General features: G+C 39.4%; 1 protein-coding gene across 9 annotated transcripts in view; it reads right to left on the bottom strand.

The window, feature by feature from the left end:
* The window catches only part of magi1b (membrane associated guanylate kinase, WW and PDZ domain containing 1b), a 132,188-nt gene that overhangs the window by 42,081 nt on the left and 69,071 nt on the right, over positions 1-21,036 (bottom strand). For 7 of the 9 annotated variants that reach the window (XM_055024749.1, XM_055024763.1, XM_055024723.1 and 4 more), the window contains exons 3-10: positions 16,657-16,776; positions 15,322-15,561; positions 12,772-12,997; positions 12,115-12,197; positions 11,544-11,576; positions 6,136-6,193; positions 3,824-3,957; positions 2,286-2,402 (exon numbers count right to left, since the gene is read on the bottom strand). In XM_055024749.1, the coding sequence (XP_054880724.1) occupies positions 2,286-2,402; positions 3,824-3,957; positions 6,136-6,193; positions 11,544-11,576; positions 12,115-12,197; positions 12,772-12,997; positions 15,322-15,561; positions 16,657-16,776 (1,011 nt within the window). The remainder of the gene's footprint in view (positions 1-2,285; positions 2,403-3,823; positions 3,958-6,135; positions 6,194-11,543; positions 11,577-12,114; positions 12,198-12,771; positions 12,998-15,321; positions 15,562-16,656; positions 16,777-21,036) is intronic. The other 2 variants (XM_055024760.1, XM_055024731.1) reach the window with 1 other exon arrangement.

Here is a 21,036-nt window from a genome sequence, read left to right as displayed (position 1 = left end):
GTCAGGACAACCCCTGGCTTGAGATCTGGTAAAATAATGCCAGAATAAATCTGCCTTGTAACGGTGCCATCCAGAACAAGACTTTATCTGGCAAAATAAGTCGAAGACTATTATTGTGAAATATTAAAGAATATAATCTTTGAATTGATGCATTGTGCTGACAGACAGTAACATGTTCCTCTATAGCAATCCTGCAGTTTTAGGTCTGTTTAATAAGGCGGCAGTTTTAAGCATAGAGTAACACACTCCCTACATCTTTTGCTGAGCACTGCCAGTCAGGCTCTTTCGTGTGTTTAGGGGTATCCTGCTAGGAGATATGTGGCTCAAGGTATCCTCCTGAACTCTGACCAGCTTCCCTCTCCCTGCTGAATAGAGGCATCCGCCACGGTGTGATACCGCCACCTCTTTGCTTCATTACAAGTATGTTGTGTTTAGATTTTTATGCAGGGTTTAGGTTTTGGTCTTATCCGAACGGAGCACCTTCTTCCACATGTTTGTAAAGTCATGGATTGCGGAAAATCTCTGAAGATGTTCCAGTTGTGCAAGAAGGGGCAGAGTGTTTTAAATCTCAAATTGGAAAGCTGTGAGGGTTTTCAAGCTGCTGAGTTCAACCGATACCAAACAGTCCAAACAGACGCGACAGACTTCCTGTGCTACTCTATAAAATTCCAAAAAGAGAAAAACATTTACCAAAATAAACATGTTTAGGACAGAACTACAACTAAAGTTTGACATTTTTGCTTCTATATTGATGCTAAATTTATAACAAGTCTGTTTCTACTAAAAGATGCTCGATCGTGTTATACGTTTTTCTTCAAAACGTTTGCGTAAACACTGTGAAACTGTTGTATGCCCGGCGTTTATTTCGATTTCCCCAAATTCCAGAGGAGGTGAAAATGAAGCTTCATGGATACGGAACAGAACCAAAGAGCAGGGAGAGAAGGAGGAAGTTCAAGTCATCTCTCCCGTTGATCTTAAAGAAAAAGGGTGATATCCTGGACTCCAACATCTCCTGGTTTGTAACCTTGCTCCAGTCTTGCAGATTCACTGCAAGACTGAGTGCTACTGGAGATCCATCCTGCCTACAACCTCATCATCCAAAATGACCGTTTGAGGACACTTGGATGACATGAGCGAAAGCATTTAATTTCAGGATAAAGTATTTCTGAACTGAATGAGACCTTTTGAATAAAGCCTAATCTTTTACTACAAAACAATATTTAAGCTCCATGTAATGAAAGATTACATCCAACGTATTACTTAATCTGGTTCCGTCAAATGAATTTCAGCAAAAAGAAGGTTGATTGAGAGAGGGAAAGTTAGAGAGACATGTTTTAAGTAATCAGCAGTACAACACTGTGTTTTGGCGGGACCATAGTTTATGCATACAATGAAAAATGCATTACCCTTTGAGTCAGCTGTGTCCTTCTGTTTGTGGCATTTTGTGGTGAACGCATGTCTGTGCACAGGCGCACTATACAACATAATTTTTTATAGAAGGAGAGCGACAGCCAAACTGTCAGCTGATATATTCACAGCACAAGAGTCGGGGAAAAAACATGAACTCAGGGAGTCAGATAAAGAGATTTTAAATGATTTCTTTGTCTGGCAGAATAACACAAGGGTACGGCGGTCTTGGACAAGGAGACAGAAACGAGTGGGCTCAGAGTCAGACGGCTATATGGACTGAAAGACAAGAGAAACCGAGGGATGGTAGTAAGAAAAACCCAGCAAGACAGGGAGCTATAAAACAAAGATCAACAAAAGACAGAGGCACCCGACGGAGAGGCTGCGGAGAGTAAAAGGGGAGCTGCAGAATGAGGCAGTTAATTCTGAGCCATGACTGGGCTAATTAGACAGGCTGCTAGTGGGAGGCTGGCATGAAAGGAGCTGGCAACGATGAGAAGGAAACCCGCTGCAGCTGGAGGTGTGCGCATCGCTAAACGATGGGTGAAATCAGGCCATTATTTGATTTGAACATGGATCGTTACAAAACCGTACATGGTTATATTAAGGACGTCTCCTCAGAATCTTGACACCGTTGGACAGTTTGAATGCTATAAAGTCATCACCCCCCTATATTGATTAAAAATAAATGACATTGTTTCAGAGTATCAATTCATGGCTGTTTTTTCATTGCGAAATCTAAAACATAACCTCAGGCAATAACAGAAAGAAATGACAGTAGGAGCTAAATCTTATTTAGCATATAATAGGCTGTTCAGGGTAACAGAATGGAAGAACATAATGAGCGCACATTTTTAATTCTATGGAAGAGAACTTACGTTTTTGTCCCATGGCGTTGGGTACGGGTGGACCCGTCTGAGGGTCCCTGTATGTCTCGTGGTTGGCGGCATATGTGGCCAGGGGAGCGCCTGCCAATGCCGAGTCCTCGATCCATTCTGCGACAGCAAAAAACATCACATATTCTCTAGATGGGGAATGACTAGGAGGACAGCGATCCTGCTTGTATGACTCCAGGACAAAATCTGACTCTTATGAAGCTGACTGAGAATACGAGACGAAGGAGTTAAAAAGCTCAAAACGGGAAAGAGCTCGACTGGCTGCTGATCATTGCGCCCTCTTGCCATGTCTTAACTTTGCTCTTTTGCTGGTTTTGCACCTGACTTCTTGATGAAACAGACAATATTTCATTCGTGAAATGAATGGGTAAATTCAGGCCCACCAGGTAGATGTTTCACACCCTCCATCGACAATTTAAAGTAATTTTCTAGGTTGCACACACAGTTTCCAACAAGGCAATGTGGTTTTATGACTTCAGTAAATAATCCTCAACAGCATGAGGTTGCTTGGAGGTATACTGGCTCCATAAAGTGCTTAGAAAATAATGTACTTTTGAATACATGGGACATTTAAGCATTTTTACGACTATTTACCTCTATAAAACAAAACAAAAAAAATACTCAACTACAAAGAAAAAAAAAAGAAAAATCGATGCGACACGGACAGGAAACAGTTTATTTACAGGTCTGAAAGGGAAGTAGGGAGAAATGAAGTTCCAACTGGAAAGACGCCAAATTGACCAGTAGCAGTTTGAGCGGGTCCTACAATGTTCCTGTTGAATTCATTTTAGCAGCTATATGTGATTTATTGCCTTGTTATTTCAGCATTGGAAAGATCAGATTGAAACCTTGATGTGTATTCTCGGTGGAGAGATGTAATCAATACCTCAAAGGGGTGCAAAATGAGTAAAACTCTGCATGAAGGGAGTTGTTTTTTTTAAAAGTTGTTCTTTCTGATCTAGAGTAAAAGTCAGCAGGTAATTGAGGTGAATCTAATGTTTTCTGCTGGATGAGCGCACAGTGGGGTGTGATAAGTGAACTCCCTTGTGGGCTGACCTGCATTTAAAATCAATTCCTCAGTGGGGTTTCCTATGCGTGCATAAAAGTGAACTCAGATTGCAGAATCCACTATGGTCGAGTTCGGCAGCTTCATTTGATAAGAGTCTTCCACCAAAAGAGCTACATTCACATTTCATGCAAGGCTTATCATTTCAAGCAGAAGTCAAACTTACTTACTTGTGTCTCGCCCTTGGAGAAACGTTTTGAATTAACGCAACAAAAGAGACAAACACAACAAAGAAATCTAAAATGAACGTAAATAAAAGGCTGCGCCGCGCAGCCGCAAATAATGGTTATGCCTTTATGGAACAGCACTTAGCAAATCATACGGCAGTAGCAGGCAGCATCACATAGTAAAATAGCAGTAGCTGGTACGAACACTCAAACACAGGCAACGCAGGCGTAAACATGAATATAAAAGAAAGAAAATGACGCCCCTTGGCGGGGGCTTGTGAACGAACCTCGGATGTAGCGCTCACCTTCAGGTGGCTGCTGGCTTTGGGGCTGAGGCTGCTGGGCGGGCTGCTGTTCCAGCTGCCTGCGCCTCTTAGCCTCCAGCAGCGGGTTTTCGTACTGGGTCTTCCTGTTGATATGACTGTGGATCAAGGGGACGGGGAGAAATGAGTAATGGAGGAGGAATGAATTTAAGGGGGAGGGGAAAAACCAACAACAAACGGGAAAATTTGCCAGGTGTGCAGAGAACAGCAGGAGGATAGAGAATAGGGCCAAAGAAGGAAGGATTGGGGGGGGAAGACAAGGTAATAAGATTCTGATTAATAAATCAAACCGCACCAGACATGCACCTGTAAGAGTCCTCTATTTAATGTATATAACAAAGTTACACCAACAAAACTCTCCTTGCCTGGCAGGGACAAAATTCCCACCCGATGTTGCCAACAACTAACGTTGCACAACGTAGCGAACTGAAATAATAAAATCAACACGTTCAACATCACAGCTCAGGAACAATGTTTGGGCAGCATGTTGTCTTATGTACCACACATTCAAATTCTGTTTGCCAATAAAATATTTTGCCCGTTCAATAAAATCTAACTCTTCTCAATGGTCAGACTTGATAAATACCTTTATAAACCAAGATGCGAAAGCTAAAAAAACAGTAGCGGGACATTTTGAAGAAAATGTGGTTTGATTGCAATTGATGTTTGCATCTTAATATTCTGCGAGTGTATTCCAATTACATGTTCTCTTGACATCATGAAAACCTAGCAACAGCTAAAGTTAATATGCAGGTAAATGCTGAACACATCAAGATGTAAAAGGCAGAGAAAACTATTAAGTTATCTGAAGTCTGTCGATGTTCAGAAAGCAATCCTGCCCTCTATTACTGCAAATTAAGTGTTTCTAAACTTGTAAATGTTGCTAAATAATGCATTTTCCAGGAATGGAAAGAACATTATTTCACCATTAACCAGCCCAGACGGGGTGCTGCTTGCAAGACTTCTGACAGGGAAGTCAAAAGAATAATCAGAAGACAAGAGCCAAAAAAGCATCCGCAAAGAGATTTATAAAGAGCCGGGATTTGCAGATAGGTACATTTTAACGTCAGTGGCTTCTATGCAAACTCAACGCACAATACTCAAGACTTGAAGAAAAAAAACTATTGCAGAACATTTGGACCGGTCATAGAAAAACCCTGGCTAATAAAATGTGCAGATAAATTCAAATATGGACTCTTTAGATATCTCTGGGCACATTTTTTTTTTACCCCAGAAAATAGTAAACTTTTTTAAGTGAGAATCTGGTGTGGGGTTGTTTTACAGCAAATGGTACCTTCAGACATCACAAAATTAAAGAAAGAATGAATGGGGAAATTTAAAGGGACATTCTTGACACGAACAGCGTTTTTCTTCAGAAAGACAATGAGCCCAAACAAACCGTAACAAGAAAACGAAAACAGGAAGCTAAGTGAATGACTAAGTCAACTTCACAACTTGACATCAATTGAAGACAGAGTGTGGAAGAAGTTTCCACGTTTGAAAATGCTGTGAAAAAATGGATCGAAATTAAGCTTGGCCAATTAATGCGACTGTTTTTACCCAGCAGGAATCTTATTCAAGCTGTCATCTCCTAAAGAAAGGCATCCATTCATCAGGTTTGTTCATTTTCTAATTCCACTTTGCTCCTCTTAATTAATGAACATATTTGTATACATGATATTATTTGAGCTGTTACTGACATCTGGTGAGAGTTTTATGTCAATAGCTCCACTGGAAATATATTTACTAGAAAAAACTGTTCAAGTTGAAGCCTTTTCTGAAGGTTTAATTCACAGAACCTCTTTCACATCATCTAGCATGCCTGGGAGGAGCCCAGCAGCCAAAAGCACTGCATTGTGAGGCAAATGAGAGCAATTGTGAATAATGTATAGGAGAAAATATATTGCATTGACAAAGCAGGACAAAAAAAATAAATAAATTAAAAAAAAAAGCCATATTCCCAAACCCCAGATGCTGCTTTGAACAACATCAAATACATACTGAGCATATTTGTATTAATGCAAAGAGCCGGCGGCTCCTTTTTTCCCAAATGGTTTTGGCACAAACAAAAATGTCCTACAATCAAGCAGCCACGAAAAAGCCAAGGCAAAATTTGTTTGACATTGACTGAAAATAAAACTCTAGGCTCAGATTCACAGTGAGGTCAAGAGTTTCGCTTGTTGGACTGAAAGAGGGAACACTTGCTAGACGAGGCCTTCAATTGATTTATTTTCATAAGTGTCTGATCTGTAAAATTCGTACTTTGTGAGACTTACTCAACATAGTAGACCCCGTAGACTGGATCGTCGATTTTCTCCCATCCGTGAGGAAGTTCTGTAAAGGCGAAACACAAAGAGGACCAGACAGATGAGAACAACATAAAGCTGCAGGAAGGCTTGGATTTAACCGGCAACATCATCATGAAACAAGCACTGATTTACTTGTGGATGTCCATAAATCCTGATTTTTCTGATGAGCCCATGTCTCAAAACCAGAGCGTCCAGCGCTCCCGTCAGGAACCTCTGGGTCATTTCCATCCAATTTCATGGTGACAGCTCATGAAATTGGATCAGAAACCTTTGTTGTCATCAGTAGTGCTCTCCATCGAGGTTGATTTACATTGATACTAATATCTTTAAAACATTTCAATATTTTACATCATGGAAACAATATTGCAGGTGAGAGTCGCTTATTAATGCCGTCTGTCATAAACTAAACCTTTAAGCTGGATTTTGGAATAAACTTCCAGAAAGAAATGCTCAAACACTGACTTACTTTAAATCAAGGTTAAAAACCCAACCAGCTTAGAGTCGCCTTTGATTTATAATAATTGGAAGATTGATTGATAAGGTCGCTAAAGATGAATGCAGATGTGTGGCTACCTTGTAGGAGATTGTAGATAGTAAGCATGGTGTAGACTGCATAATAAATAAATTAATTGTACAGATATAATATTTGAAAAAGTAGAAATTGTGACAGAGTAAAAATTAGATGTGTAAATATGTGTGATGTTGGACATATTTGGACGAAGCAATTAGGAGTAGCACTTACTAAACTTTGCCTTTTTTTTCCTTTTTCTCACTGGATATGCAAGTTTTATATATTTTTTTATGTTTGATTATTTTTTTGTTTTATTTTTAAGTATTTAACTTTTTTCTTTGATATTTTACATGCTGAAAATACAGATTTCATTCCTATATTTGATATATTTGCATGATCATTCTGATGATGGCATTTGACAAAATTTTACTTTTATTATTTGTTTCGCAATCGGTTATGGTATCGGTTATGGTATCGTATTTTGCGATTTGAAGTGAGTTGTTGCTAAGACGTGCGATACAAATAAATTTGACTTTTTACATACGGACTGCCGAAATAAATGTACTTTTCAAAGTGTAATGAGACGCGACTATACTTTGAAATCCGTCAGTGGCTCGGCAGGATCAGAGCGACTCGACAGCTTCGCAGGTCGTCCTTCTGCTCCTCACCTCCGTCACCTCCCACTGCTGACATTTCCTCACATCTGATAAGAGCACAGCTGGACCCCATGGGCAGAGGTGTATGAAAGGCTTAGCGACGGAACGGAGATGAGGAGAGGAAAAAAAAACCCCTGCAAGACGGGTCGAAGAGCGGCAGAGCCAAAAGAGGAGGGGAAGCAGGAAAGGATAAAACAAAAAGCAAGAAAGCAGGAAGCAGGCGAAGGCACAAAAAAGGAGTGGGAGCGGATGGAATAACCAAGGATTTGCAACCGGTGTACAAAAATGGAGAAAAAAAAAAGGTTGAGTTGAAAAGATTTGTGTTTGAAGTTACGTGTGACTGGGTGCTTAATAAATGAGGGATTTTATAAATGCACATACCTCTAATTCAATCAGTGCATTCACGTAAAGCGGTCCTTGGTTTGAACAGAAAAGTACTGCGACTGTGGGGCTTCTCAGCTAAATCCCATGCATTTTATTTGATGTCTCCTTCTTCTCTGTAGGACAGTGTGACTATAACACGCTCTTGAATTCACCTTTACCACTTTCTAGTTTGTCGCGTTCTCTTGAATTCAAACACACCGAACTGGAAGCGGGACCAAAAGGTCCATCTCCACCAGGTTGGAAACAGAATCTACAGCATCTGAAAAAACTTCAACTGGGCTTTAGAACAGCAGCATGAACATTCAGCATTATACAGTATAAACATGAATGGGATTGCCTCTGTGGTGTGTCATTGTCCGGCATGAATTATGTTTCAGCAATTCAGTCTCTTTGTGATAAGTACAATATTTATCTCACAGCTGCACCCATTCATTGTCAGCCATCCACCCACAAAAGCTAATTTCAGGGGCTTCTAACTGGCTCCAAAAACAGACTGTTCAATAACTCTGACTTGTGACACTTGCTCCTGGTTGCAAGTGGGCATTAATTACAAACAACCATCTAACTCGGAACCACTGTTTGGATGTTCAATTTGGAGGCCCTCTACTGCAGCCGGGAGTGAGACTATTAACAGAAGAATTATAGCGTCTCGCTAACGAATTTATATTCCTTGAACTTTCAATGTGCTGCAAACACTTTTACAGCTGTAGATCTTTTGGAGTTTGTTTCAACTAGAGTTGCACACTCAGGCTATGTGTTTCCTGAAAATGTTTTGCTGTAATACTTTTTCTTTTGCATAGACTGATTAAAGGCGACCACAATCAGACTTCTGTGCGAATGGCTTGTGACCCTAAGGCGACCCACAAGCTTAAGAAGAACAATGAGGTCACACAGCAGCGCACCGTTTACTGAAGTGTTGACGAACGGCATCGATTATAACATTTATTTAGCAATGGGAGCCAACAGTATCGTCACAAGATCATAAAACGGAAGAGGCCAGTAAAAAGAAAGCTCAACTAACAGCAGCGGGTTTTGTGGAGTATTGACTGTAACTTCTGTGGAGACGTTTGTTTCAACGTCAATGACATGAATATTTGAGAAAATAAAAATCTTTAAAAACGACCAAATACGTATCCAAATTAGCACCACAAATGGAAGTGGCTCAGATGTAAATTTTCTTTGGAGTGGGGTGGAAAGATCGAGATAAGGCTGTGAATAGAGACTGAAATATTTACCCAGGCTTCCATAATACCGTAAGTCCAGCCCCATTGATTGCTGCTATGAGCATCAATGTTCAAATCTTAGTGTAGATTCTAATTTGGAAATAGGTTTGACTTTGACTGAGCCATTCTGTTGTTTGATCTGAATTATTATATTGTAGGGCTTTCTATACGTTTTAGGATCATTGTTCTGCTGAAAGGCATGTCTCCAACACAGTCTCAAATCTTAGGCAGCATCTAACAGGTTTCCTCCTGCATTTAGCTCCTTCAACTTTCTCAGAGTTAGTCCAGGTCGCATGCCACACCTTTCACACTTTGATTTGTGAAAACGCTTAAAAAGTAATATTCTTCCTTCAAGTTCACAATAAGTCATCAGTTTAACAGGGTTTTATTTAGTGTCATCAAGGGCAAAGGGGGCTGGATGGAATCTTGAGAAAAACGTTTAAGTTTCCGTTCTCTTATGTGTTGCGCTATTCAAATACAATCTTAAAATATATTGAAAACTGTTTGTAAAATGTGAGAAAGTTCAAAGGCTACAACTGCGACACTATAAAAATAATACATTGATGTTTAAAATGTCTCCCAATGACACACAGGGCAGCATTTGTATCGTAGTTCTCTGTACAATCAGCAATTAGAGTTGGTAATTTAGCATGCATGAACATTAGCTCATTATTCACCGTTCCCCACATGCAGCTGATGCAGAAAGCTCAAGGAATGCTAGGTTACCGACAGAGAGAGCTGCTGCTGCTGCTGCAAGGGTGAAGCTGTGGTGGCTGTGAATTATTTTATTCAAATGTTTTGAACTGGAACGTTAAATGGATTGCGGTCCCGCCTCACCTCGCGCTAAATTCTAATCACCCACTTGATTTCACACTGCACTAGTTTTACTCCAGACGCTGCACCTCTGTATGGCTGCGTGTGTGTGTGTGCGTGCGTGTGTGTGTTTGTGGTGGCGATGTGTGAGAAGAAGATGCCTGTTGCTGCTAGGCTTCTGACAGGGATAGGATACATCTGCGTGTGTGGAAACACAAATGAGAGAGAGGCAGAGAGAGGAAAAAAAACGTGTCACTCATTAGGCTGTGTTTTTCCTCTCACCCTGTGTCCCTCTTCCCACATCCTGCTTTCCGAAGCGAGGGGGAACCGAGCTCGGTGAATTACATCTCCAACTGTTTGCATCTCATTCTCCTGATACGCTACGTTGATTGAGGCCTCTTGAGTGAGGAATGCGGCACAGAGAAGAACTCGGTCCTTGTGGGTGTATTATGCATGTATATGCCATGATTTAAAAAAAACAAAAAACAAAAAGGACTTTTTTTTTCCTTTTTAGCTGTTTTTGATTGCATTCATACCAGCTTTGCAGTTTCTGGGTTTATAGACCTAAAGCCAATCTAAAAACTGTTGATAATCTGATTCACGTTTCAGGTCAGATGCAAAGGAAACCGTATTTCTCATTTCACATCAGTAAAACGATTCACCTTTACATTGTTTCATAAGGAGTTCTGATGAAAAATGTGGCACAAATTTTTTTTTTTTTATCACACAAATAAGAGATTTAGAAAATCAACCATTTCATTTAGGAACATTCATTTAACCAGGAAATAAAAAATGTTAAGAAGCCATTTTTAAAAGGTGTGACAACTAAAACAACCAAATTAATTGGTGTGGAAGGTGAAGGATCCAGAGGACAGGACTAAAAGATATGCTGTGGGAAAAGCTGAAAGAGTAAAATGAGAATTATGAACAATCCCTTTAAAGGTTGCTTTTTAATCGTCAGAGCCACATAAATGTCAAGTCTCTGCAAGAACGATGTCTCATTTCTGGATGATTACAGCCATAGTCACTTCCCGCCTACAGCCAAGTCACCACAAATAAGCCGGTGGGCATACTGCAGAGGTCATGATAAAATAAATGTGGACGATCAACTTTACTGATAAACATCTTTTAATCTCTCCAGGAGACTCAAGTAGGGTTGGGCAATAAATGAAATCTCTGATTTTCTTCCATGCCAGATCCAATTTCCGATTTTAATCATTTTTCTTCATAAATGACAGAAAATATTTCCCAAAAGTGGCTTTAACTTCAGTCATTCGTTCTGTGAGTTGTACCAGAATACAGGAATTTTTGTTTTCTGACAAGAATTTTGTCAAAGTATTAGCAGAATAAAGACGCAATTTTACCATAACGTCTGGAAAATTATTAATAACGTTATTATTTTTTGTGTTGGAGGTCTCATAAAATTACTACTTCATTCTCCAAATATTAAGACTTCATTTAGGTTATAATAAGACTTTATTCTCATATTACTATGACTGTATTATTTTAATATCATAACTTTATTTATTTATTTTTTTTAAAAGACCTCTTAGTCTGACTCTTATATTTTGTTGTAGAGTTGACCTGAATTCAAAATCTAAATAAATATAAGCTTCAAAAATAACTCTCAAGCAAGATGACATTACTTTGACGTATGGAAACCTAAGGAGTGCATTCGTGAAAAAAAAATAAAACAAAATTTTCAAAACCCCCCAAAAAATTTAACTCAAAGTACCCCTGTAATAAAATACAAATTTATAAAACAAGAGGTCGGGAGTTACTTCTTACCTAGATCATCCAGCTCTTCTGTATGGACCCCTTCTACTCAGAACGATGGATTGTTAAAGAGACAGAATGAGAGAGAGGGAGGGGAGAGAGACATTTGGTGTTAGGTGGATGCAGTAGCAACGTCTGGCCACTTGGTGGCAAGAGGTGAACAAAGCCAGTCCATCAATGTCATGTGATGATCATTGTTTTCAAAATACAGCATGCTGGGTTTCGGCCATGTGACCGGATCTATGTGCCGTCTGAGGCAATATTGACATAAAGACCGGGACTAAAAATGTATCTTGTTCATGTGACTGAAAACTGTACATCTTATTTCTCATAAAAACATGCTAAACAGAGAACTGCTGAAGCACCGATTATCTAAAGTACCAAGGCTTGTTTTCCTGAGAAAGCTGGAGAAAAAGCAAAGAGAGCAGAACCATTCATTTCTGTTGCCCAACACTGACACCTAAAGGTTACTGTGGAAACAGCCTATCTGGATTATACATCTAAGACACAGAAATGAACCATGATGAGAAATGAACTGGGGAATCGTGGTGAAAAATTATGAATATTTCCAAAGATCACATACCATCGTCTTCACATTCTTCCAGGGGTTTCTGAGGTTTGTCCAGGCACCGAGGGTCTAGCCAAGAGGTCGTCTTTGTGTTGTGGCTGAACAAAACATAAAAAAAAAGTTTATTGACACGCCGATGTCAAGTGAAATGGTTATCAATCATCATCGACTGATTAGGATTTAGATTCACACAAGACATGCAGTTTGGTAAAGCAGTGCAAGTCTACATTCCGCAGTGCTTTCCAAAAGTATTCATACTTGATATTGACTTGATATATACTTGATATAGCCTGAGCTACTATGACATATCTGGATCAAAAAGTGTGAGAGTGGCCCAGTCAAATCCCAGACGTAAATCAAGATAAGAGTCTTTGGCAAGAACATTTTTGGTCACAGATGCTTTTACTGTGATCTGAGAGATCTTAGGCCATTTTGCAAAGAAAATGGGCAGAAAGAGGTAAGATGTATTGACTTAGCAGGAATAAATACAAATTGCATGCCATACGTTCACCCTTTTAAAAAGTGGAAGAATGTTTTGATTCATTCTTCCACTAAAACACTGCTTTACTTTTCTTTGTCCATCATATGTTCAGTAAAATATATTGAGGTTTATGGTTTTAACATGTCAAAACATAAAGGAAAAATGTTCAATCAGAGGTCTTTGTTTCTTACTCTATAAAGTAGACCTCTCCGGTCTCGGTGTAGGCCATCTCCCAGTTGTCAGGCAGAGGTCCCAGCGGGTCCTCCGGGGGAGGATGGCTCAGGTGAAGGTTTGTCTGCTGTGTGCTCTCCGTGGTGGCCGATGGTGAGGGGGTTGTCCCAGCGTAGGACGGGTCGCTATGGCGAGGGACGTAGGGGCGCGCCGGGTGAGGAATTTCGTCCAATTCACTGGATTCTCCTGTGGAGACAAATGCAGCTCGCTCTCACACTCGTCAAACCAGCAGCACCTTCTGGAACAAAAGCAACCGTTGAACTCATGAAAACACGGCCAATCAAAAAGCGATCAGCTAACGAGAGGTTTTGCAGGCACGACTACGTGAACTTCTGAAGAGGGCAGAGGCAACCTCCAGCCTCAAGGAACGTAAAACAAGTCGCAACAAAAATTTGTCCTTTTGAGCAAAAATAACTGTATGCTAATATTTTTGTCTGATTTATTTACTTTTCTAAACTTAAATCAGCTGTTAGATCAAAGAGCAAATACAAGAGGTCATATTAGTCAGATGGAGTGGGTATATTTATATAAAAGCAAAATTTCCAAAAAGGACCACAAGTAAAATTCTGCTGGTTATTGAACGGACAACTCCAGGACACCAGTTGCATTACATGGCACAATTTCACTCATGGACAGCACAAAATAACTACGACTGCGACAATTATTTTAGTAAACAATCTATTGATTTTTCTGTTGATTATTCGGATACAAAAATGGCACATTTGACAGATTTTTTTATTTAGCCACTTAAGCCTTTCCATACAATATTAGAAATATGTTAAAAGTCGCAAATAAACAAAAAATCTGATCTCTTTTTTAAATAAGAGATTATGTTATTGCCTAAAGTGCAACAACATAGGATTCCTTTAGTGAATCTTAAGAGGACTTCAGGAGTTTTGGTAAAAACATATTTACAGACCAAGATGTTTAATCTTAAATGTGAAATGTAAATATTTTCTGTACAGTTTTGTCTTAATTATTACTCTGAATATGTGGTATTTTCCACCAAACGGCTTTTTTAAGTCTGTATATTCCAGTTCATGATAAATCGATTACTAAATTAGTTGAAGATTATTTCAATAACGTACTAATCACGGTTGATCATTTCTGCCGTGCAAGTAGCTAATAATTTTAGTTTGACTTTCAACCGTGGATTATTTCAGATTTCACACTTGAAAAGTGAATGCGTAGACTCTCGACACGTCACAAACCTCCCATGTCCAATAAATCTGACTGCCCTTCCTGAAGCTTTGAAGAGATTTACTCACGCAGCTGAGGGGGCAGTTCACACCTCGAGTCATGGACTCTGAATTGTTAGCACTTAGCTTCCTGTTATCTCATTTTCACACTCACACTTGACCAGCAGCCATTACAGCTCCCACAATCACAAAAGGTTCACAACTAACTTTTGGTCTGACCTTTACAGAACAAAAAATAAATAAAATAGGTCTGAGTTAGCATCCCGGGGGTATTACACATAATCCCAAAATCAGGTTTTTAACCAGCAGCACAGCTGTCAACATGACGGTTTTATGTATTGAACCTTAATTTTTATGACATAATTGCTTTCTTAATTGTAGAGGCTGCATAATTGCACACTATCTGGGACTCGCAGCAAGATGGCACTATTTAACATTTCTACATGCTCATGTGCTGCCAAGAAATAAATACATTAAAAAAAATAAGACACAAAGACTGAAACTCACCAAGAAATTAGCTGTGGTATTCCAGCGACCCACTCAAATACCAAAGAATGACCTTTTCTCCACTTTCCTAATTTCCCTCTTCACAAAGCAGAAGTCTCTCCCTTATCCTGCTGCCCAATCCTCCTCAGACCTCCTCCACCCCGTTTCCAGGCCACTCCCCTATTCTCTGTTATTTCCGGCTACCTTGTTCCAGTCCCCTCCCACTCAACCCGTGAGCTCTTGTGTTCTTCTTCTTCCTCTTTGTCCCAAAGGCAACGAGTGCCTGAAAAGTAGGATTGAAACCCAAGCTTATGTTGCAAACTCCACAGGAGGCGTAGTCCGGGTGTTGTGCTGTGTTGGTCAGTACAATCACTACGTGCAGGTCTGTTTGTTGAAGGTGTCGGTTACAGAAGCCTTACAAAAGCAAGCATGAGCTACAGTTCCTTGCAATCTACAACCTGTAGTACTACGTGGTAGATTAAAATAAATTACTGTATTTTGCATGTGCTGTGTTGTCTAGCAACCCTCACACAGACTGAAAGTCTGATCAGCGCACCCAGTTTATTTTATTTTCCTATGACTATAACATCATAGGAAAAATTGTGCTGTAGGTTCTTTGATAAAGTTATTACCGTAGTTTTAAATCCAAAATAAAATGAAGAAATTTCCAAGTGGAGGCTTATGAGACTCGGTGTGCCTCCATGCAGACTTTGAATGAAAAAAGCAGCAACACCTAGAAACTCCCTGTTGCCTCCATTGACATGAAGGTCTTCACCCGTCCAAACCAGCGTCGTACTTCAGCGCTGCTGCTCGTCTGCATGTTACCTGTAAAGCTGCTGTTCATGTCAGGGAGGTCCTCGTCGTCCTCCAGTTGCTGATCTGCAAGCCCTATTCCAGCATTTCGCATGTCATTGTAGGACTTGGCTCGTCGGGGAGTGGAGTTCTGCGAGCCCGGCAGGCTACCGCTGAGCCCGTCTGACAGTGGGGCATCACCACCGCTACTGCCGCTGATCACTTTCCCACTGGGAGGCTGCACAGGTGGCTTGGGCGTCCCATAATAGTTGCCTGCGGGAACAACGAAGGAGGAAGGATGACAAGATGGAGAGGTTGCAGATTAAAGTCACAGAAAAGCAGTGTTAGGCACACGAGCGCATCTGCGTCAGAAGTGTTAGAACGGTTTGAAATCAAGACTATTGGATATTCAAATACAAAGATGGTTCAGAAATATTTTTAGATTCAGATTGGTCATATCAGTTGATTTAAAAAGGAGAAAGATGTCAAAATAATAGCAAAAATTTCTTCAAAATATAAAAATAAATAAATAAATTTTAGGAAAGTTTTAGGAATCGTTATTCGACAACAAAATTGTGGTCACGTTTATTTTCGAGCTACTGTGGAGCAGGATTTTGTAAGAAAAGATGAAATTCTGCTGAAAATCCCTTACACGGAGACACACAGGACAAATAATGTAACCACTCTCACACATACATTCATACATAAAGGCAACGTAGCAGGACCAATTAACCCAAGAATCATGTTTTTGAACTATGGGAGGAAGCCGGCGTGCCCGGTGACTCGGTGAGAACCGACACACGTACATGGGCAACATGCACACCCTTTAATAAATTGTGATTTATTAAAGGGAAAACAATCAAGCCCTGTGTGGGAAAAAACTATCCCCCTGATGAACAAACAGTAATAACTCACATGTTTTTTTAGAAACCTGAATTCAGTTTCACGAGCCAAGCTGGAATATTGCATAATAATAATCAAGTGCATCATTTCACAGTGAATCATGCAGCAGTAGCTTCCTTTCTCTATTAATGACATAAATGAGAAAAACTGTAAATGAGATTCGGGTTTATGAAGTTGTGTCTGAGGGTTTTAGTTCTGCAAACTAATTTCAACTCAAGTTTGAAAACCCTCGAGTGATTGAGGAGTGTTTATTTCTTAAAATCATATTAATAGGTCTCTTGACTATTAACTGGCAAATTATGGGCTAAATAAATTAGAGGGCTAAATTCTTAACTAATAGCAACTAACCACTAGCTGGTTAGTTGCATTTAGACTCTGCAAATTCAACCAACATTAAGCACCAACCTAACAGTAGAGGTTAGCAACAGCATGTCCTGTAAAAGAAACTGTGGCATTGCAGTTCACCTTCATATGTTCCAATTTCCAGGAGGGTTCCACTTTTCTCCAACACTAGGAAGTCCTCTACAGAGAGGAAGTTGTAATCCACACCAGGAACTTCTCCTTCACGTGGGGAGCGAGTCGTACCTAGACGCCAAATCAGAGACAAGGATGAAGTTAGTGGACTTCAATCAGAAATTATACACCTGTGAAACAGTGCAACGGAGTATCAATGCTCATTGGTTAGCAGAACTACGTCACACAGGAAGAAGAAAATACATTTCTAAAAGGAATAAAGGAAAGAAGGTCCTGGCCTAAAATTGACATTAGCAATTGTTTCACTTCTTAAGACTCTGCCAAATCCTTAAAGGCAGCATGACGTTGGATCAGGCAGCAAGAGAGCAAGAGAGAGCGAAGCTCTTAAGACAGGAATGTCAAACTCATTTTCATTTTGGGTCACATCAAAATCTTTAATGTTCTCAAAGGGCTGATTGAACCAGAATGTATTGATAAACGTATTAAACTGCTAAAATATACATAAAATATATGTAACAAATAGCTGCCTCTGTATCTGTGCCTTTTTAAAACTGAATAATGTCAAACATCATATTATGTTGATCAGTCCCTTTTGGAATTCACAATGGAGTTTAATCAATTAAAATCCATTGTTAATTGGATTTAAGAATCCAATTAACAATGGATTTTGTGCTGCTGTTCTCGAATTTGGAAAACTTGTGCTTGTGTACGACTTTTATTACTCGCCGTATCGATCATGGAATATGACTTTCTTTAGGGAATAAGTTAAAAAAAAATTATTCTGTCATCTTCTTAAATCTTTATTTCTGAAATACGTTTTTAAAAAAATATATTTTCATGATGTAGGCCTCGATTCTTAATATCAATAATTAATGACCAAAGTAAGACAGCTTGAGAAAAAAAAACACTGACTGCTGTTATATATCTTAGTTCTGAAAGAAAATTTGTAGATCTCGTTTTTTTTATATATATATATCATTGCTTTCCAACATTTTTAGCTCCCTTTTCCAAGGCGTACAAAAACAACAAAATTATTGGACAAAAATACATTTTCATGCTATAAATAAGATAAAACATGGCCAATGCTGAACATTGGCCATGTTCCTAGAAAGGGATGCAAAATTATGGAGTACAGTATTGACATTGCTGGTACAGGAAAAACAATGAACAAAGAGAAGCAGCTCTGTAAGTGACCTCAAAAAAGGAGTTTCCGCTCTATACCAAACAAAGAAAATAAAACTGAGAAGCTCCTGTGCCGATGTTGAGTCACACAGGGGGAGAGAGTGTGAGGTACGCTGGTAACACCGAGTGAGATCCTGACGTATGTTTGGGGGGTGAATTGTGAGCCCGTGTGTGAATGTGTGTTTGACTTGGCACGGAGCCTGCGAGATTCACGCGGTCCCTTAAATGGCTGCTGAAAGTCGAGCAGTGTGGCAACGACAAAGAAGGTTTTCCTTTTAAATAATCCTCAGTCAGTTGTTGCATGTATTCCTAACATATATTGGCCCAATTTGGGCAGATTTCCACACATTTTCTTACAATAATTAACAGTATGAATAAAACCATCCAGACAGTGTCATTTATTTCATGCCTCTTCTTTCTTTTCATGCTCCTCAATCTTTCATCTCGTCTCCAAATCACGTTGTCTCTGGTAAGTAATAAGAAGGTAAAAATAGATGTGCGGCGATATGGAGGGAAAGCTCCCTTTGCCGCCACGCTCGGTGACATTGGTGATAAATCATGGGTGTCTACATCCTCTCTCAAATAGAGCGTCACATTCACACCGGCATGCAACAAACAGGAAGACCATCCTTCTCTCACACAAAGTGATCTTGACCAGCCTCAACTCGAACGCAAAGCTGTCTCAAAAGGGGAGTGAATTTCTTCTGCATGTCCATCGCAAGAGTCAAGACGTCACGTGAAACGCATAAAAAATCTCGATTGCTACGTTATTTAGAGTCTATGAGATGAATGGTTCCATTTTGCTCATTGCCAGGCACAACGAATGTCCACCTTAAAGCGTCTTCAGCTTATTATCCCTCCAAACAATGGTTGCCATTGATTCGACTCTATTTGGACACTTCTCTTAGAAAACCAAATAGGAAGTGGAACTGTGACCAGTATATCAAAGGGGAATCGAAAAGCAGGACCTTGGCTGAAACCCATGGCTAAGACGCAGTTATCACCAAAGGCTGAATTCATTCACTACACCCTGAACACAAAAGCGCCTTTGACCAGGCTGTGAAATGAAGCGAGAGGGAAAGACAGGTTGGGATTTCTGGGACTAGAGTCAGAGATTAGAGTTGAGTGACCATCCCGCTTCATGCCGACTTCAGACAAAATAAGGCCAACGAATTGCAGAATTACCATTATTTCCAGGTATTGCCACAAATAATGAAGCATTCTGACCAGTGGAAATGGACTGTTGAGGGACAAGCAAATCATTTCAAAAAATTGAAATGTTTTATTATACACACAGAAAAAAAGCATGTGTCTGGGTTGTTCACCAAGAAATGTCGTTCTGCATGGACGCCGGCTTCCCCAACTTGTTTTCTGTAAAATTACAGAAGAATGAAGTACCAGAGAGCTTTGACGTATTTCAGAGTGCTGTAAATGAAACATGCAAAACAAAAATGAGATGCACGAGAAAACAAAGATAGAAAGAACAACAGCAATAAAAGATCAAATTACCCAGCATTGATGTCTTTATCCTGGATAAGTTGTTGGGCTTTTTTTTATTTTTTTATTTAACTGTTTCCAGACTCCATCCAGGAGCACACACTGGATTGCGGATACATTTTTGAATGACATTCAACTGTAAAAAACTATTAAAGGTCACATTTCTGTGGGAAGTCAATTAGTTTTTTTTTCCTTTTGCAATACAGCATTGATGTGAAAGTTTCACTCCCTTTCAAACCAAATTGCTCTTTTGCCTAGATCATGAATCATGCAGATAACGTTACGCGTATTAAGAACGTCTACTGAAAAAGTTGAATTTTCCAGTCAAACTTACAGTGTGCCCTGGGGATGTTTCCAAAACAAAAGGAAAAAAAGACAAAATATGAGAATTTTATTGTTAAACTGCACAGAAACGTGTAAACAAAACATACTGAAGTCCCACTAGGAAACAATAACATCCTCTTCAGTGAGGATGTTGTTGATGGCAGAAGATTCAAATTTAGCAATTTTCTGAATCAGTAAGATGTCTACCAGTTAAGATAGAGATTTACAAACTTCATACAGAATACAAACTAAGAGATACTAACAGAGTTCAAGGGGAGTAAGCCAACAAGCCCGAGAATACCAGCTGTGTGTTTTGCTGCAGGAGGGACCGGTGCACTTCACAAAACAGATTGCAGAATGAAAAAATATTACTGTGTGGAAACAAATCAGACTTCTGAATAGACAACAAATGATGCAAAATGGCTTAAGGAGTAAAGCTAATGTTTGGGAGTAGAAAAGAAATCACTGAACTCAGGCACATAGAAAACTTATGTACTGAACATGTGTTTAAGCACTGTGCCCAATGAACCTGTATTACCTATAGCAGTTCTGTCAGTAAGAATATTCCAGAAAACTACTGTGAGAAGGTCGTGTCACGTGACACGCTGTACAGAGCAGCTTAAAGATATAATCAGAAACATATACATGAATTTTAACAAAAACATTTGGTGATTTACTGTCAGACAGTGAATCAGAGGTTTTTTTTTTCTCTAAAGCAATGAATTGGCTAATGTTGCCTTTTATTTTGAAAATTAAGGCGATAGTGAATTTGTAGATTTTGAGGTTTTTAAAGTTGCTATACCTGGTCTTGATGAAGAATAAAAGAGAAATGTAAATTATTTAGTTTGATTTTACTTATAGGTCACGCTCTCCCCTCACCAGGACAGTTTTATTGGGTTTTTCTGTTTTTAATGAGAGCGATATAGAATGTTACATATTTAATTTAAGGAAAAAGTTGATAGTATGCATATATATAAATAATTCGGCAAAATTTCACAAAATCTTTTATCGGTGCATCGCTTCAAAAATTATTATCACCCAGAACGCCCGTTATCAGTGTTAGTTGGAGATGAATTCAGAAAGCAGGCTCTGTAGTATTTAATAAAACTGTCACAGTTAAATCACACTCATTCGGCACGCTTAAACACTCAAAGTTTGACACTGCTGTACTTGAAAATAGAAAATCTTGCCTGGAAATTGGACAGCTGTTGGGTTAACTCCGCTAAAAACAACTGCTCGCAGCTCGACTGAGAAACACTGACCGACTGCCTCGGGGTAAAAATGATCTACAATTTTACCCTCAGAAAAGCCAATGAATTTAAATGCCACACATTTAGAAATTGGGAATTTTGAGCTGAAAGTAAAGCA

The sequence above is a fragment of the Poeciliopsis prolifica genome, unplaced genomic scaffold (genome assembly GCF_027474105.1).
Source record: "Poeciliopsis prolifica strain line A6 unplaced genomic scaffold, Auburn_PproV2 SCAFFOLD003, whole genome shotgun sequence".
Taxonomy (NCBI): domain Eukaryota; kingdom Metazoa; phylum Chordata; class Actinopteri; order Cyprinodontiformes; family Poeciliidae; genus Poeciliopsis; species Poeciliopsis prolifica.
Note: the sequence above shows the minus strand (reverse complement) of the source record. Positions and strands in the feature narration are given on the sequence as shown.